At 33.8% G+C, this 13613-nt stretch overlaps 8 protein-coding genes across 8 annotated transcripts; 5 read left to right on the forward strand and 3 right to left on the reverse strand.

Annotated features, from left to right (window-relative positions):
- Positions 1 to 7: 7 nt before the first annotated feature.
- TpMuguga_01g01010 (Transcriptional repressor TCF25 family protein) lies at positions 8 to 2169 on the forward strand. The gene is made up of 6 exons (XM_061305122.1): positions 8 to 310; positions 438 to 564; positions 617 to 791; positions 879 to 1011; positions 1091 to 1210; positions 1309 to 2169. Exons 1-6 carry the CDS (start codon positions 11 to 13, stop codon positions 2152 to 2154), a joined length of 1701 nt encoding a protein of 566 aa, XP_061161691.1. The 5' UTR covers positions 8 to 10; the 3' UTR covers positions 2155 to 2169.
- A 766-nt stretch (positions 2170 to 2935) lies between these two features.
- On the forward strand, positions 2936 to 4006 carry TpMuguga_01g01011 (uncharacterized protein; the record flags this gene model as incomplete). Its single annotated transcript, XM_761439.1, has 1 exon — positions 2936 to 4006. One exon carries the CDS (start codon positions 2936 to 2938, stop codon positions 4004 to 4006), a length of 1071 nt encoding a protein of 356 aa, XP_766532.1.
- A 193-nt stretch (positions 4007 to 4199) lies between these two features.
- Positions 4200 to 5880, reverse strand: ARP4 (Actin family protein; the record flags this gene model as incomplete). The annotated part of the gene is made up of 2 exons (XM_761440.2): positions 5467 to 5880; positions 4200 to 5339 (listed from the first exon to the last, which is right to left on the reverse strand). Exons 1-2 carry the CDS (start codon positions 5734 to 5736, stop codon positions 4200 to 4202), a joined length of 1410 nt encoding a protein of 469 aa, XP_766533.1. The 5' UTR covers positions 5737 to 5880.
- Positions 5858 to 7774, reverse strand: TpMuguga_01g01013 (uncharacterized protein). Its single transcript, XM_761441.2, has 3 exons — positions 6922 to 7774; positions 6643 to 6819; positions 5858 to 6500 (listed from the first exon to the last, which is right to left on the reverse strand). The coding sequence occupies exons 1-3, from the start codon at positions 7565 to 7567 to the stop codon at positions 6184 to 6186; spliced, it is 1140 nt and encodes a 379-aa protein (XP_766534.1). The 5' UTR covers positions 7568 to 7774; the 3' UTR covers positions 5858 to 6183.
- A 6-nt stretch (positions 7775 to 7780) lies between these two features.
- On the forward strand, positions 7781 to 8812 carry TpMuguga_01g01014 (small nuclear RNA activating complex (SNAPc) subunit SNAP43; the record flags this gene model as incomplete). The annotated part of the gene is made up of 4 exons (XM_761442.2): positions 7781 to 8030; positions 8205 to 8334; positions 8412 to 8546; positions 8634 to 8812. Exons 1-4 carry the CDS (start codon positions 7851 to 7853, stop codon positions 8810 to 8812), a joined length of 624 nt encoding a protein of 207 aa, XP_766535.1. The 5' UTR covers positions 7781 to 7850.
- Positions 8813 to 8838: 26 nt separating this feature from the next.
- On the forward strand, positions 8839 to 9873 carry gpn2 (Conserved hypothetical ATP binding family protein; the record flags this gene model as incomplete). Its single annotated transcript, XM_761443.2, has 4 exons — positions 8839 to 9064; positions 9173 to 9244; positions 9279 to 9379; positions 9434 to 9856. 4 exons carry the CDS (start codon positions 8839 to 8841, stop codon positions 9854 to 9856), a joined length of 822 nt encoding a protein of 273 aa, XP_766536.1.
- A 420-nt stretch (positions 9874 to 10293) lies between these two features.
- TpMuguga_01g01016 (uncharacterized protein) lies at positions 10294 to 11124 on the forward strand (the record flags this gene model as incomplete). Its single annotated transcript, XM_061305123.1, has 7 exons — positions 10294 to 10414; positions 10445 to 10522; positions 10595 to 10653; positions 10688 to 10718; positions 10797 to 10871; positions 10902 to 10961; positions 11043 to 11124. 7 exons carry the CDS (start codon positions 10294 to 10296, stop codon positions 11108 to 11110), a joined length of 492 nt encoding a protein of 163 aa, XP_061161692.1. The 3' UTR covers positions 11111 to 11124.
- Positions 11125 to 11243: 119 nt separating this feature from the next.
- Positions 11244 to 13603, reverse strand: mocs3 (uncharacterized protein). The gene is made up of 7 exons (XM_761445.2): positions 12914 to 13603; positions 12785 to 12836; positions 12652 to 12733; positions 12474 to 12577; positions 12084 to 12411; positions 11899 to 12034; positions 11244 to 11819 (listed from the first exon to the last, which is right to left on the reverse strand). The coding sequence occupies exons 1-7, from the start codon at positions 13347 to 13349 to the stop codon at positions 11293 to 11295; spliced, it is 1665 nt and encodes a 554-aa protein (XP_766538.1). The 5' UTR covers positions 13350 to 13603; the 3' UTR covers positions 11244 to 11292.
- Positions 13604 to 13613: the final 10 nt, after the last annotated feature.

Raw genomic sequence — 13613 nt, forward strand, 5'->3', positions numbered from 1 at the left:
AATATAGTAAATGTCATCAAGGCAGATAAGAAGATTAAAGGAGAGGTTAAAGGAGGAATCAGATGAAGAATTGGAACGGAAATTCATAATAAGAAATGATAGGCCAAAGTTCTCATTCACACAACTCGAAGATTCCAGCGATTCCGACACTGGTACATCCTCAAATGATGACACATCTGATCATTCAGATGATTCTGATAATTTAAGTGATTCTGGAGGTTCTAAAAATTCTGGAAGTTCTGGTAATTTGGATATATTGAACGGGAAGTCTGGAAATTTTAAAAATTTGAAACAAGATACTCAATCATCAGTATTTTTCCTATTTTATCACTAAATATTATTGTTAAATTTCTATTTTGGACTTTTAACCGAGACTCTATAATTAGTTAATTCCATCTCCTATCCCATATCCATGGTAGTAATTCTATGAATTTTAGGAGGAAGATTCAGATTGGGAAAAGTTATTAAATGAAGTAACTGAAGTCAACACCGAGTCAATTTCTAGTTCTGAACCTGTTTCAAATCATTTCTTATCATCTCCTCAACATTACTTCAGAATCAAAGGTATTGGAATACACTATTAGTAGCATATATACCTGTACATAATCTTGAATAGATATGGATAAGAATAAGTATGTAAAATCGCATGGGTATTCTACGAGATTCTGGCTTTGCCCATCCATTACCACCAAAGAGTCAATGCAGTTGAGACTTTTATCCTCCAAACTTGTTGAAATCGGATGTGAAACGCATGATAATCGGGACAGATTCACACTTATACTCTCTCCAACGTATTTAATAGCTATTCTTGAGATTTTTTACAGTAAATAGTTTTCAGATGTTTCTACTTGTGTAGTGACTAATATTGAATTTTATAGATATCAAGAAGTTGATTATTTAAGTTCATCAGCCTTGAATACACAAGATTTTGAACTATTCCGCTCACTCTTACATTCAAATCCAACGCATTTAGGACTACTCATACGCTCAGCTCTCATTAACACCATCACAGTACCACTTACCACCATTCATACTATTATACCATAGTTACACTGTCACACTATTATAGTATATCATAGTTATGGTATAGAACAATCATGAGGAATCGTTTGCGAATTTGTATTTGGCTTTGAAAATACTACAGACCATTTTACCACACCGGTTTAACCTTTATCGCACAACCAACTTCTCAGATCTCACTCTACCCAATGTTAGTACTCTATTTATAAACACAATTAGTCTAACTAATATACTTATTTATTATACTTGTACACAGTTATTGTATAGCTCTTTACATAGTTTTAATAGGTATATTTACCGTGCTTGGGAGATAATATAGTAATATACCGTCTACTAATATTGTATATGATATCGTTGGAGAGGAAAGGACAGTGGCAGACAGCTTTGGCAGTCTGTAAGCTTTTGTTGGCAATGGACTACCCAAATGACACATCGCATGCACTTTTGCACGTTGACTTGTACCTGCTCAACTCATTCTCACCAGACTCATCACTCATCCAATTCTCAAGGAATTACAACTCAATTAGCCCTGAAATGCCTTTGTTGTACTTATTTTTACCAAACTTCTCACTAACACTTGCGTTGCAAGTGTACTTGGGGATGGATCTTAAGAGGAACCAGTGTGACTTGGAAGAGATTAAATCTCAGTTACCAGCCGTTTTAGACCTCGATTGTGATCTTGCAGAGCTGGCTGAGAATCCAAACCCTAACACGCCTTTTTTACTATTGATCAGGTCACTACTCCAATTCCCAATATTCATTGTTAAGATGAGTGAAAGAGTTGGGACCTCTGGTGAGGTGAGGAATTGTGCAATGAAGGAACCGTTCAGTCACTGGAGCTCAGTACAGGATCTTGGCTACGAAAATCCATATGATCAACTGACTCGGTGTTATGTGTACAAGTGCGGTGACCTTTGGAGCTCTAACAACTCAACATTTTTAGGTCAAACAGCAACCATGTTAGTCCAGTTGTACCAGGATAAGGAGGTTAGAGATTTGATTAACCAGTTCCAGGACAATTATTTTGATTTCAGAAATGAAATTGAACTCCCGGAAGAATACACAAACGTATCAATAACGGAATTCGATCTCGCAAACTACTCACTTCCAATGCTACTCGACTTCCAAACCTAATCTCATCCGATTTTATACACAATTATACATAAAAATATGTTTTTAGCGTGTTTTTAACAGGCTTCATGGTATTTTTAATAGATCCCGATCATGATCTAGGTAATGGATTAGTGTAGTGGTGATCAAATGGTGAGATAGCACTAGATTAAGCACAAATAAAGACTTATCAGGAGGGTAACTACACTACTAGAGAAAACTTAAGGGTAAAATTGGTAAAATGATAGAAGATAAAGAAGGAAGATTGATAAATAAAGGATAAACTTTGTATAAAATACTTTCAAAGTAATAAATAAATAAAAAGGGTAAAAGTTACCAAGTTAACCCTTAAGTAACGTTTATTGACCTTTAAACACTAATAAATGTGATGTATAATTGATAAACATAGTTTGAAATATTACGAAATATGAAAAACAAAAAGTAAACTTGGATGAGTGATATGACTGGTTTAGTTAGTGTAGTGAAAGTGTGTGCAAGGAGAAATCGGCAGTAAAATAAGTTTGGAGAATAAAAACCCTGAAACTAAGTTAATAATATGTAAATCTATGTTATGGAATCAGTAAATGGTTAAAAATATGTGACTGTAGTAGTATCACAAGATCTATAAATTACGTAAATAAATATGCTAATGTATATGTATGATAATTTTATGTTTGTATGAGAAAATGACACAAATTTATGTAATTTTTAAAAAAATTTAGATAGTATTTGATGGAAAATTAGATTGAAAAAACGAATGTCATAATGTGAAATTGTAGCCGACTTTAATTTTTAATTTCGATAAATGAACCTGATTTTTGCACTTTTTATGCTATTATTAAATGGAGTGATCTGTATGGACCCGTTGGATATCGATATTTTGCAACCCCTGCCTGAGGAGGGGATTGAGACAGAGGAGGTCACATTTTACGGAATGAACTATAAGATAGTAATTCCGCTGGGCCAGTACTTCTTCAGGACAGTCAGCTACAACGGCGACCTCTTGTTCCAGGAGGGACCAAGAGCATGCATGAAGATCGTCATCCTAACAGGGGATACACTCAAATATATTTTCCTCAACATAATACGGGAGGATGGGGAAAACATAACTGAAAGGTACACAGCCTTCGGAAACGTCTGCTTCCTAGAACGCGTAGCAGCTACCTCTACAACCGTCAACAACATTATTGAAATAATGAACCAGCAACATCACTCACTTAATAACAGAGGCTTCAACATGCCACTTTCAAACATTCCCTTCCCACCAGTTGGAGGGCCAGACGATGATCAGGGTCCTGATGATGATTCGGATGATGATGACGGACCTCCACCTGATTTAGGAGATCAACCTCCACAATTTCCGCAGCCTCCTGGTGATAATAATGATGGTGGAAATGATCCAGATAACGGCGAGAATCCGGATCAAGATCAGGGTTTAGGTGGTGGATTTCAGGGCATTAACCAGTTCGCTCAGAATAACGATTTTAATCCAAATATGCAAATTGTTCCCCCTATACAAGTTGTAGAGGATAACATCGAAAACCAGGCTGATTTGGAAGTTTTAGAAGATTTGGAAGAGATGCTTGGGATAGGTGTGCCAAACAATTCGCCATTCTTTAATCCGAACCTGGGGGAATATGTTAATTTTGGGTTTGAACCAGACATGGATATAGGTGAAAATGAACCTGGAAATGAGTTCCTTAATCAGCCATTATTTCAGGAAGATTTGGCAGAAATACTTGGAGATGACGAGGAGATGTTTGATGTGAATATTATAGAAATTGATAATGATTTACAAGTAGTTCCACAGCCTTCCGTTCAACAAGAAAATGAGGAGGATGAGGAAAATGGCTTCTATGACGACTTTGATAACTAATTTTAAATACCTATTAAAATTTTACATGATCTTTTACATTTTACATTATACATCGAACATACTTTAAACACTATAGTACTATTAAATTACCAATAAAACTTCTAAATAATTAATAAATCTATGAATAATAATCAAGAATATGTATAATAAATGATGAAAGAAATGTAAAATGAATAAGATTGAAAATTATATGTTACGGGCACCTCCTTTGAAGTGCTCTTTGTAATCCGAGTTCCTGGACATCTGCCAAGTTAACACAGAAACTGGTGAATGCACCCAGTGAGGAGAGGATTGAGGCACCTATATAACTGCTAAACTGTTGCTCATTGCCTCCCACAGCCACAATACGTAAACCACCCTCTAGCTTCTTCTTCCTCACGTATTCCTCTACATCCCTTTCCAATATTGGTACCACAGCTGGATGCCTTGTACAACCGCCAGTAACCACCAACTGGTCCAAAACCACTCTACTCACCTCCGAATTCAACAAGTCACCATAGCATTCGGTCAACAGTCTTGATAATCCCTTTCTGCTATATACTGAGTCCATATCTACGGAGACTAAGTTGGTGATTTTAGTCCTGTTATGTGTGTGGTGTAGGTACTCAGGTTTGGAAAAGAGTGTACTACAGTAAATACCACAAAGTTGTTTACTATTTTCAACATCTAAATAATTACCGTCTGGAAGTGCATAACAGTATGCGTCTCTGCCACTAGTGTTAATGTTAATTTCCTGATTTAACACTATGCAAGTCTCCTTTAACACTGAAGTCGCGTATAAAGCTGACCAATGATAGTAGTCGTCATGTACAAACGGTAATTTCCTGATGACAACCTTTGAATCTTCACGTTTTACAGGCTTTTTACCTGTAAATCCCTTTACCACTGTGGTATCGGCGTCCGTGGAATTACCCACACCGTTGGTACTATTTTCCGTTTTGGGGGGTTTAGAGTATTCGTATGAGGGTCGAACTGTGATACCTGTTGACGAAAGGTATGAATAAAATATGCGATCCATGAGATTTCCTCCTGTAGGTTCCTCTTTGACGTAGTCCTGGAGAGTATACCCCTCAAGTACTGGTGCGATATTAGAGCAGGAACCGCCAACGTCAACCACTACACCACTAGTACAGGCACTTGCATAGCAAGATAGGGCTGACCTTTTACAGAGAAACACATTCTCAACCTTAAAAGTCTCAAATAATAACTCACTAAAGACTTGTCTGAAATTCGGGTTATGTAATGACGGCTCTGATACTATCACTGGAGTCTCCTGTAAACTCTCGTCCATACCTTTAACTCCCAAACAACCGTCCAACAAACGTTCCAACAACTAATAAACAGATTATACCATAGTCGTACAAGAGTTAACTAATAATTGACTAGTGTTTAAATAACCAATCGGGTTATTTAGACCCTTATATATATAGTTATAGTATAGTAATAATGTGTTAGGATACCGATTGGTTGACTTCGAAACCATCTTGACGGTAGGTTATGGCTGAGATGGGAACAACATTGTCATGCTTATCTCTTGGATTTAAAGGGAATATCGTGTATTCAAGTGGGTTTTGACCTGAGCCTCCTGTAAACTCGCATAAATCGCCTTTAGAATCCTTCATCAGAGGTTTCCCGATGACTGGGGGGACAAAGAACGACGGGTTCTTGTCTCCAGCTCGGCCAACTCTAAATGAAACGGTACCAAAATCTAAGATCAAGGGTTTCTCCATTGGATATTACAGTTTAACAACTATACAAAATCACATAACTAACAACATTATAAAATACAAAAGAATAAGAAAATATTATAAAATATAAAAGTGAAGAAAATATTACAAAATATATAATCTGTTCAAATTATGTTTAAATTACATAAATACCGTCATTTTTTCAAATATACACAACATCACAATTAGTTAAATTATTCCAATTTTTTCATTTTCTAAAGTTAAAATTTTCTCTTTTTAATAAAAAAAATAAATTCTTAATTAAATAAATGTTTTATCAATCATTTATATTTTTAAAATAGTTATCATCCATTTACACATCTTTTATCCACGCTAGAATTTTCAAACAATTCCCTCAAAATACTCTAAACTACTCAATACTCCATAAATAAGTCGTCATAGTATAAAAATAGAATAATAACTAATTTGAATTGTGAATGAGTTGAAAAATTAAACATCCTGATCCATGGCGAGCATTGATCTGAAGTTATTGGGTTGTTCGAGTATTTCGACCTCAGAGATGATGATGCGATCCGAGTGTGGGAACAGAAACAGTAGTGTGAGCTGTATGAGCCCACTGATCACGCCCAAAAAGCTCGGGGCTATGACAAGCATGTCCCAGATGATGAACCCGTAGCAGAACATGAAAAACGAGCTGATAAAGTTCCCCAACGAAATCTCAGTCGGCATCGTCGACGTGTTTCTCGACTCCAATATTTCCTTGAACGAGAACAAGGGTGACAAATACGACATCGCCAATAGTGAACCTAAACATATTGAATCACAGTTTAAAATTAACCAATAATTTGGTATTTTAGGTAAATAAAGCATAAGTAAAGAATAAATAAACTGTAAATAAGATGTATAAATGCGTGAGTGGTGAGAAATTGACTGAATGAAATTTATTACCTCCAATGAGTCCAACTACGGTGAGAAAGGTGGTTGAAGTTAAAATGAAAAATAACACAAGTAAAATAACACAAAGAGCAAAACTGATCTTTGAGGAAACACTCAAAATAAACTTCTCATTCTGGTCCGAACAATACTTCACAAACATCCAAATACCAATCAAATTTATTATAGCACCTACACAATTTATATCACTAAGTATAACTAAAATACAAATAAATCTTAGGTAGTAAAATAAATAAATTTAAAAAGTAGCGGTAAAATAGTCTGAATGTTAACCTGGAAAATTGCTTATAATGAGAATGACATTTTTGGAAAGAATACCGTAAAGTGACCATGAAAGAGATGAAACAGCTGAAGTAACAAAATTTAAGCACTTTAAATTCCTGGTTGAATTATTCTTCCTAATGGTAAGAATAAGGTTAAGTGGTATCATCTGAGTCAAAGCCGAAGACAAAACAGCCCCGAACTTTACCAAAAATCTAAAATCGCTGGTTATAAATTTTAATATCTTGTTAAAGAATGTTTCGGAAACTTCTTGTTGATCTGGTGGTACAGTTTCCTGCTGTGCTGGCACAGATTGAGTCTGTGGAGCTTGTGTATTTTTGGTATCAACATTCTTTATTTCAATGGTCTTCGCTTCAGTATTGGGGATATTTAAAGTAATTGTTGCGATGGTTTCAGTGCCTGAGGGAGTAGAGGCTGTAGGTTCGGCAGCAGGGGGAGGAGCTTTATCATTTATTCCCTCAACTTGGACCCCTTTAGTTTCGTTAGTATTGGTAGTTAAATTAGTGGAATTATCATTTAGCTTTATCTGTATGATCTGTGTATCAGCGGTTGTAACCTTGTCACTTTTAGGATCACCCACATTAACATTATCTGCGATAATTATTCTTATTATTACTAATACTACTCCAATCAACATACTAACCACATTATAATTATAAAATCCTCACTATTGTCATATTAAGCAAATTATTGCTATGTTATAAACATTATTACGATATAATCAACATTAATATAATATTACTGTAGTATTTTTATTCAAAATATTGAATAAAAGACATTAAAATAAGTTTGATGAAAAAACAACAACTTAAGATTTATAGAATCACCACATCACAAATCTTTCCTTAAACGAGGACACATTTTTTGAAAAAATTTTAAAATCGCAATAACTAAAATAAATTGAAAGATACAGGTGGTGGATGGAATTATTGTATAATCCTTTGAAGGGAGCGGAAACTACCTTTGGAGATGTTCATTTTGGCTACTTTGTTCCTACTGTAATTTGCGGAAGAACAAAGGCCTTTCAAACAGATTTACAACTCTTCATTTCCAATTATTGTAACCAAATCTTCCAAAACAATTTCAACACTTTTCTTAACGTATTTTTTACGCCACTTCTATATAGATGTTTATAATAATTATTTTAAAGTTTGATTTGTTACTAATTTTACATTATTAATATTTGATTCTACCTCCCATTATACCAAATTAGCAATTTTAAACAGAGTATATTAGAGTATGGTATTTTTATTTGGGTATATGATGTGTTATAGAGTTGTTTGGATTTTGGTCTAGAAGGGATCGGTTTAGAGTACAGGAATCGTATGTTTTCTAAGATTTTGGTCCTTTCGCCAAAGGAAAATCTAACTGATGTATGGCAAATTCTCTGGGGAACTTGGTCATGTACTTTTTTATACACTCTGATTGATTTACTATGCTTATTTAACACTAGATAATGCTAATTAGTGACAAATGATCAGATATGTTTAAGAACGGAGTAGAGGAGAAGAGTGAGGAATACAATGTTTTATATAAAGTTTCTTTGATATATTTAATGTTTTATTTATACTTTTCACAATCGGATTTTAATAATTTGCCAATCCCTCTCTCAATAGGTTTCTAATAATTACAATTAACTATATAATTATGTAAAATACACTTAATCTTACTATTCAAATGTTTATTACGGTTAAAACTTGTAGATACGTTTGAGGAATGTTTAAAGCTTTCAGAAACAGTGTTGAAAAAGTATAAAGTAACTTCAGTTTTGAACGTTTTAAAGTACTTGATAAACCAAAAGTGTATCACATTTACGCTCTTGGACGGATTACAATTTCTATACCAGAATAAATTCGGAGCTCCACTCAAACCTCCATCATAGTGTATTTAAGACATTTAAAAGTGTAAATGGTTTGGTTTGGACAAGTGGTAATTGGTCCTCCGGGGAGTGGGAAGTCAACATATTGTGCTGCAATGAAAAGTAAACTTTTATCTAAAAATCGCAAGTGTATTATAATCAATTTGGACCCTCAAGTTACATTACATGAGTTGCCATACCAGCCTGACATCAATATCACTAACTTAATCGATGCCGAACACGTCTCAAACACTCTCAATCTAGGACCTAACGCATGTATTTCACACTATTCACTATTCTCACCCAGTTATACATCTTTAATCTTATATAACATCCTAGATATATAATTAGCACTATTGGAATTGTTGTATAAGTTGATTCTAGCGTTGTTGTATTGTATGGAATATTTATTCGAGAACTTGGATTGGCTCTTGGAACAAATTTCACTCCACAAGGGTACAAATTTAAATAGCATTAATTGTAATTTTAGACTCTTATTTATTATACGATTTACCCGGACAAGTTGAACTCTTCATCCATCACAATGCTCTTAAAGATATTATATCCAAATTACAGTCCAAGAATCAAAGGGTAACAACTTAATTATACTTATCTAACCATATCCTTTATCATAAAATGATTTAGTTGGTGCAAATGAATTTGATTGATTCGACGTTGTGTTGTGACCCTTTTAAATACGTTGCATCTTTGTTATCTTCGCTGAGTAGTCAAATATTCATACAGCTGCCGCACATTAACGTACTGAGCAAGTTGAGTCTTCTGAAGGAGGTGGAGGCTGAGATGGCATACAGACTGGAGTACTATACTGAGGTTCAGGACCTCCAGTCACTGATGATAGCGCTGAGGTACAACTTCAAACTCCCTAATTTGAAAAAATTCGAACGATTCACATCAACTCTGTGTGAAATAATAGAGGATTTTAACCTCGTGTCCTTCCACACAATGGACGTTCAAGACGATGAATCCATCGAATTTATACTCTCCAACGCAGATAAAGCTGTTGGGTTCATTCCCTTTAATCATTACGATTTTAGATTCAACTCCTAAGCTAATTTTTTAAATAGAATATATTTATGGAGTGGGTATTATGTGATTGACATGGACGGACGTTTGTGAAATAAAAAGTAAAGAATAGATAATTTAACATAGCATTTAAAGGCATTTAAACTAGATAATGCTAAACAAATAATAATAAATAGAAAAATGAGTGGAATCCTGAAAATATTGGAGCAGACTAGTTGTGGAATAAATTGGAAAAAATACTAAGAGACTTGAGGATAATAAATTTTCGGAAATTTTCAAAATATTAAAAAATTTTATATTAATGTAAAAAAATTGATTTAAAACTATGGGAATTGACAGAATTTGCAAATTAAGTACTTCGTTGTCATTGTAGTGTTGTAACGAGAATAAAGAAAACCCAAACGTAGTTTTCTAAATTTCCTGTACAAATGTTGTTAACATATCCATAATAGTAATATTTAATGGTTGGACGACAAATGGCTTGGAAGGTGAGGGTCCAGAACACTTTTATGAACATACCCGAGGAACTGGACGACTCAGACTATGGAATACACAAATCACTCTCTATGAACATCACTCAAGGTACTTTTCATCCAATTTATTCTTTTTCAGACAATCTCAACAAATGGTATATTTATAACCTACCCAGTTTCGAGAACCGCAATGATTGGAATTTATTACATAATCAAAGTAACCTTTTACTTAAAATTTTAACTACTTTAGCCAACCGCTGAGTTATCTTAACTAATTTTAACATTTTAGGCGACAAAACTGGTGTAAAATATTTTTTAAAACCAACATCAATGTTCAACTACTACCGGGTATCTAATTTTATTCCATTAATAACTTCTTTAGGACGATGATTCTAAAAATATCAACTCGAATGGTTCCACTATACTTCCATCTATTATATAAATTAATTAATTATTGTTTTTAAAAGTTAACTAGTAAATTTTTTTGTTAGGTTGTGTCCCTATCGATGAGAATGGTAATTTAACATCCATTGGTTCAGTCAGTCACTTATTAAACGACTGTAAACGTGAGTTTAATACTTTCTCAACCTCCTTAGCGTGTGCGTTTTATAAACACCGGACCAAGAAGTGTGTGAATGGGATTCGATGCCAATTTTGTACCTTACCACTATTTTACTATAGTTAACACTACACTATACAGTTGTTTGAAACATATTATTGTATAATGATTTTGATAGGTCATTTTGAGCATGATGAGAGGCGTAAACCGAGGGGGAGAAATTTTAGAAATCACCGCCTTCTTTAATTTTTAACCTTTACCATTCAAATTACATAATTATCTAAATTAACATTATAAAAATCAATAAATACCAAACATTAATCACTCTAAAATACATAAAGTTAAGTATATAAAGATAAAACTGGACAAGTAATGTAAATAAGTCACAGAAAGGTGATAGCGGGAACCACCTGCCATGGTGAAGTAAATTAAGTGTGCGGCATTTGTAGTTTAAAATGTTCTATTAAGTATTGTAATCCTCCAGCAACTGAAAAACACAAAACATTATCCAATTTCCCACCATTCAAACCTGTGGCCAATAATTTCCTCATGAATTCAGTGGCTATTCTTGAAGAATTTCCTTTTCTACACATTACCAACAGTAACACATTGGTTGTGGATTTACTAGTTAACTGTGATAGTGTAAGGTTGAACGAGGCTTGAGTACAGTTGATTAGAGTGTTGAGGGGCCAGTTAACAGCTCCTGGTAAATGTGAAATATAATAATGCGATTCAGGTCTGACGTCAATTAAGCAAATTTTATACTCAGTTCCAGAAGTATCCACTGATATTGATAAATCATTAAATGATATTCTTGTCGGGCACTCTTTGCCCAGTTGCTTAAAGTATAGATCAACGAATTCCTCTGGACTAATAGCCAAGTCGTCACGATCAAGATTAAACTTTAACTCCTCAGTCGGTGCCATATACAACTTTATCTCGCCACCTCCACAACCTAAAATATCATTAATTTAACAAACCGCTATATTATAGTGTGTATAGATGGTATATATAGTGATAATAGTGAGTTATACTTTTACAAGTGGGATTTCTGGATAATTGTACGGTTTTAAATGGGTTAAGAGGATTTTGAGCGTCGTAAATGAGCATTTTACCAGGTGAAAGACATTTATCAAATAATCCAGAACAGATCTTTATCACTTCAGTCGCCTAAACATATTTAACACAAATTAACATTTTAAGGTAAATAGTGCATTACTTGAATTGTGCCCAAAACTCCCGGTAATGAGCTTAAAACACCTGCTGAGCTGCAAGCATTTTTTACATAACTTATGCTGGGGTTATTCGCCTCAGGGCATATACATCTGAAACAAGGTCCAGACAATCTATTTCCACCACAATTAGATTGTGTAGGATGATTAAAATTTGACATTTTATCACCATTTTTATGATTTAAATTAGAGTCAATTTTACAATTATTTGTGAGATTTGGAGGTAAGAACACCATGAGTTGGCCTTGAGACTTAATGCAACTGGCAATTACAAACGGTTTATTATACAATAAGCAGGAATCATTTATTAAATACCTAAGAAAATTTTTAAATAATAAATATGTTATAAATAACTGGAAAACTTGCTAGTATCATACTTGGTTTGTGGGTTATCTGAACAATCAACGATGACATCATATAGTGGTATTATTTCATGAGCTTCCTTAACATTCAAATAAAATTCATAAGCAATACATCTTATCTAAATTATTATCCAGCATATAAAAGTTAAATGGACGAGGATACGATGGGATAGTAACTGAGTAGTGTGGTTACAGATTGGTTAATGGAGAGAAGGCGGGTTTTGGCCGAAACAGCTTTATTCATACCAGTATTACACTCATCATGTATCACTTGCCTATAAGCATATTATTACACAGTTAGTTATATAATTTAGTTATATCAGTACCTGTGTAAATTTGATAACTCCACTACATCACCGTCCATTATTCCTATCAACCCTATACCGTTCATTAATACTATAAAAAGATAATAGTATTAACCACTAATTGTGTAGTAAAACTGTGTTAAAAAGTACCAATTCCTGATGAAGCTAAATATTGTAATAAAGGAGAGCCTAGACCGCCAGCGCCAATAACTAAAACTGCACAAGAACTGATTGAGCGATAAATATCATCAGAGTGAGAATTAGAACTCATGTCGTGAAGAGCGATGTACTGTGAATTGTATCGTTTTGATGTTTTCATATCCATACATGAGCAATAGGGCAACTCTACACTCTTACATATGTTTACTCCTTTAACACCATTAACATTGTTAGTAGTGTTGACTTTTGGAGGCCATTTGGGCTTATTTAATAAAAAATCATTAAAATCATTGTGTTTACCAGTTGTTTGGCTATTATTTACATTATTAAGATCGGGGGAAGCAGTAGGATACTTAAGGCATCCAGAGGATTTATGGTACTTATCAACGTTAATTGATAAATCCTTCCAGTCCTCAAAATCAAGCATTTTTTAGACAAATTGAATCAAATTCATACTTCACTAAAAATAATTAATAAAAGTTACAAAAAAGGGATTAAAATAACAATTATAATACCGGTACAACAATTATATTAATAGAATAATAATTATGATAACAGGATAATAGTATTACAATAATAAATCATTAATTAGGCAATAAAAATAAAATATTATGAAGGAATTGTTCCCGAATGAAAAAGAAATTCAAGGATATTTTCCCCACAGATGTTATCTTTATTAATCATATTAACA

Source organism: Theileria parva, chromosome 1 (assembly GCF_000165365.1).
Source record: "Theileria parva strain Muguga chromosome 1, complete sequence, whole genome shotgun sequence".
NCBI classification, from domain to species: Eukaryota; Apicomplexa; class Aconoidasida; order Piroplasmida; family Theileriidae; genus Theileria; species Theileria parva.

Bases quoted from the DNA above. Each gene is read 5' to 3' on its own strand.
- TpMuguga_01g01010 (XM_061305122.1), top strand. From the start codon at position 11: ATGTCATCAAGGCAGATAAGAAGATTAAAGGAGAGGTTAAAGGAGGAA. The intron at 311-437 runs GTATTTTTCCTA...TATGAATTTTAG, and splicing joins AACAAGATACTCAATCATCA to GAGGAAGATTCAGATTGGGA. The intron at 565-616 runs GTATTGGAATAC...AATCTTGAATAG, and splicing joins ACATTACTTCAGAATCAAAG to ATATGGATAAGAATAAGTAT.
- TpMuguga_01g01013 (XM_761441.2), bottom strand. From the start codon at position 7,567: ATGTTGATTGGAGTAGTATTAGTAATAATAAGAATAATTATCGCAGAT. The intron at 6,820-6,921 runs GTTAACATTCAG...TAAATTGTGTAG, and splicing joins CATTATAAGCAATTTTCCAG to GTGCTATAATAAATTTGATT. The intron at 6,501-6,642 runs GTAATAAATTTC...CAATATGTTTAG, and splicing joins CGTAGTTGGACTCATTGGAG to GTTCACTATTGGCGATGTCG.
- mocs3 (XM_761445.2), bottom strand. From the start codon at position 13,349: ATGCTTGATTTTGAGGACTGGAAGGATTTATCAATTAACGTTGATAAG. The intron at 12,578-12,651 runs GTAACCACACTA...ATAATAATTTAG, and splicing joins TTCTCTCCATTAACCAATCT to ATAAGATGTATTGCTTATGA. The intron at 12,035-12,083 runs GTAATGCACTAT...AAATATGTTTAG, and splicing joins GAGTTTTGGGCACAATTCAA to GCGACTGAAGTGATAAAGAT.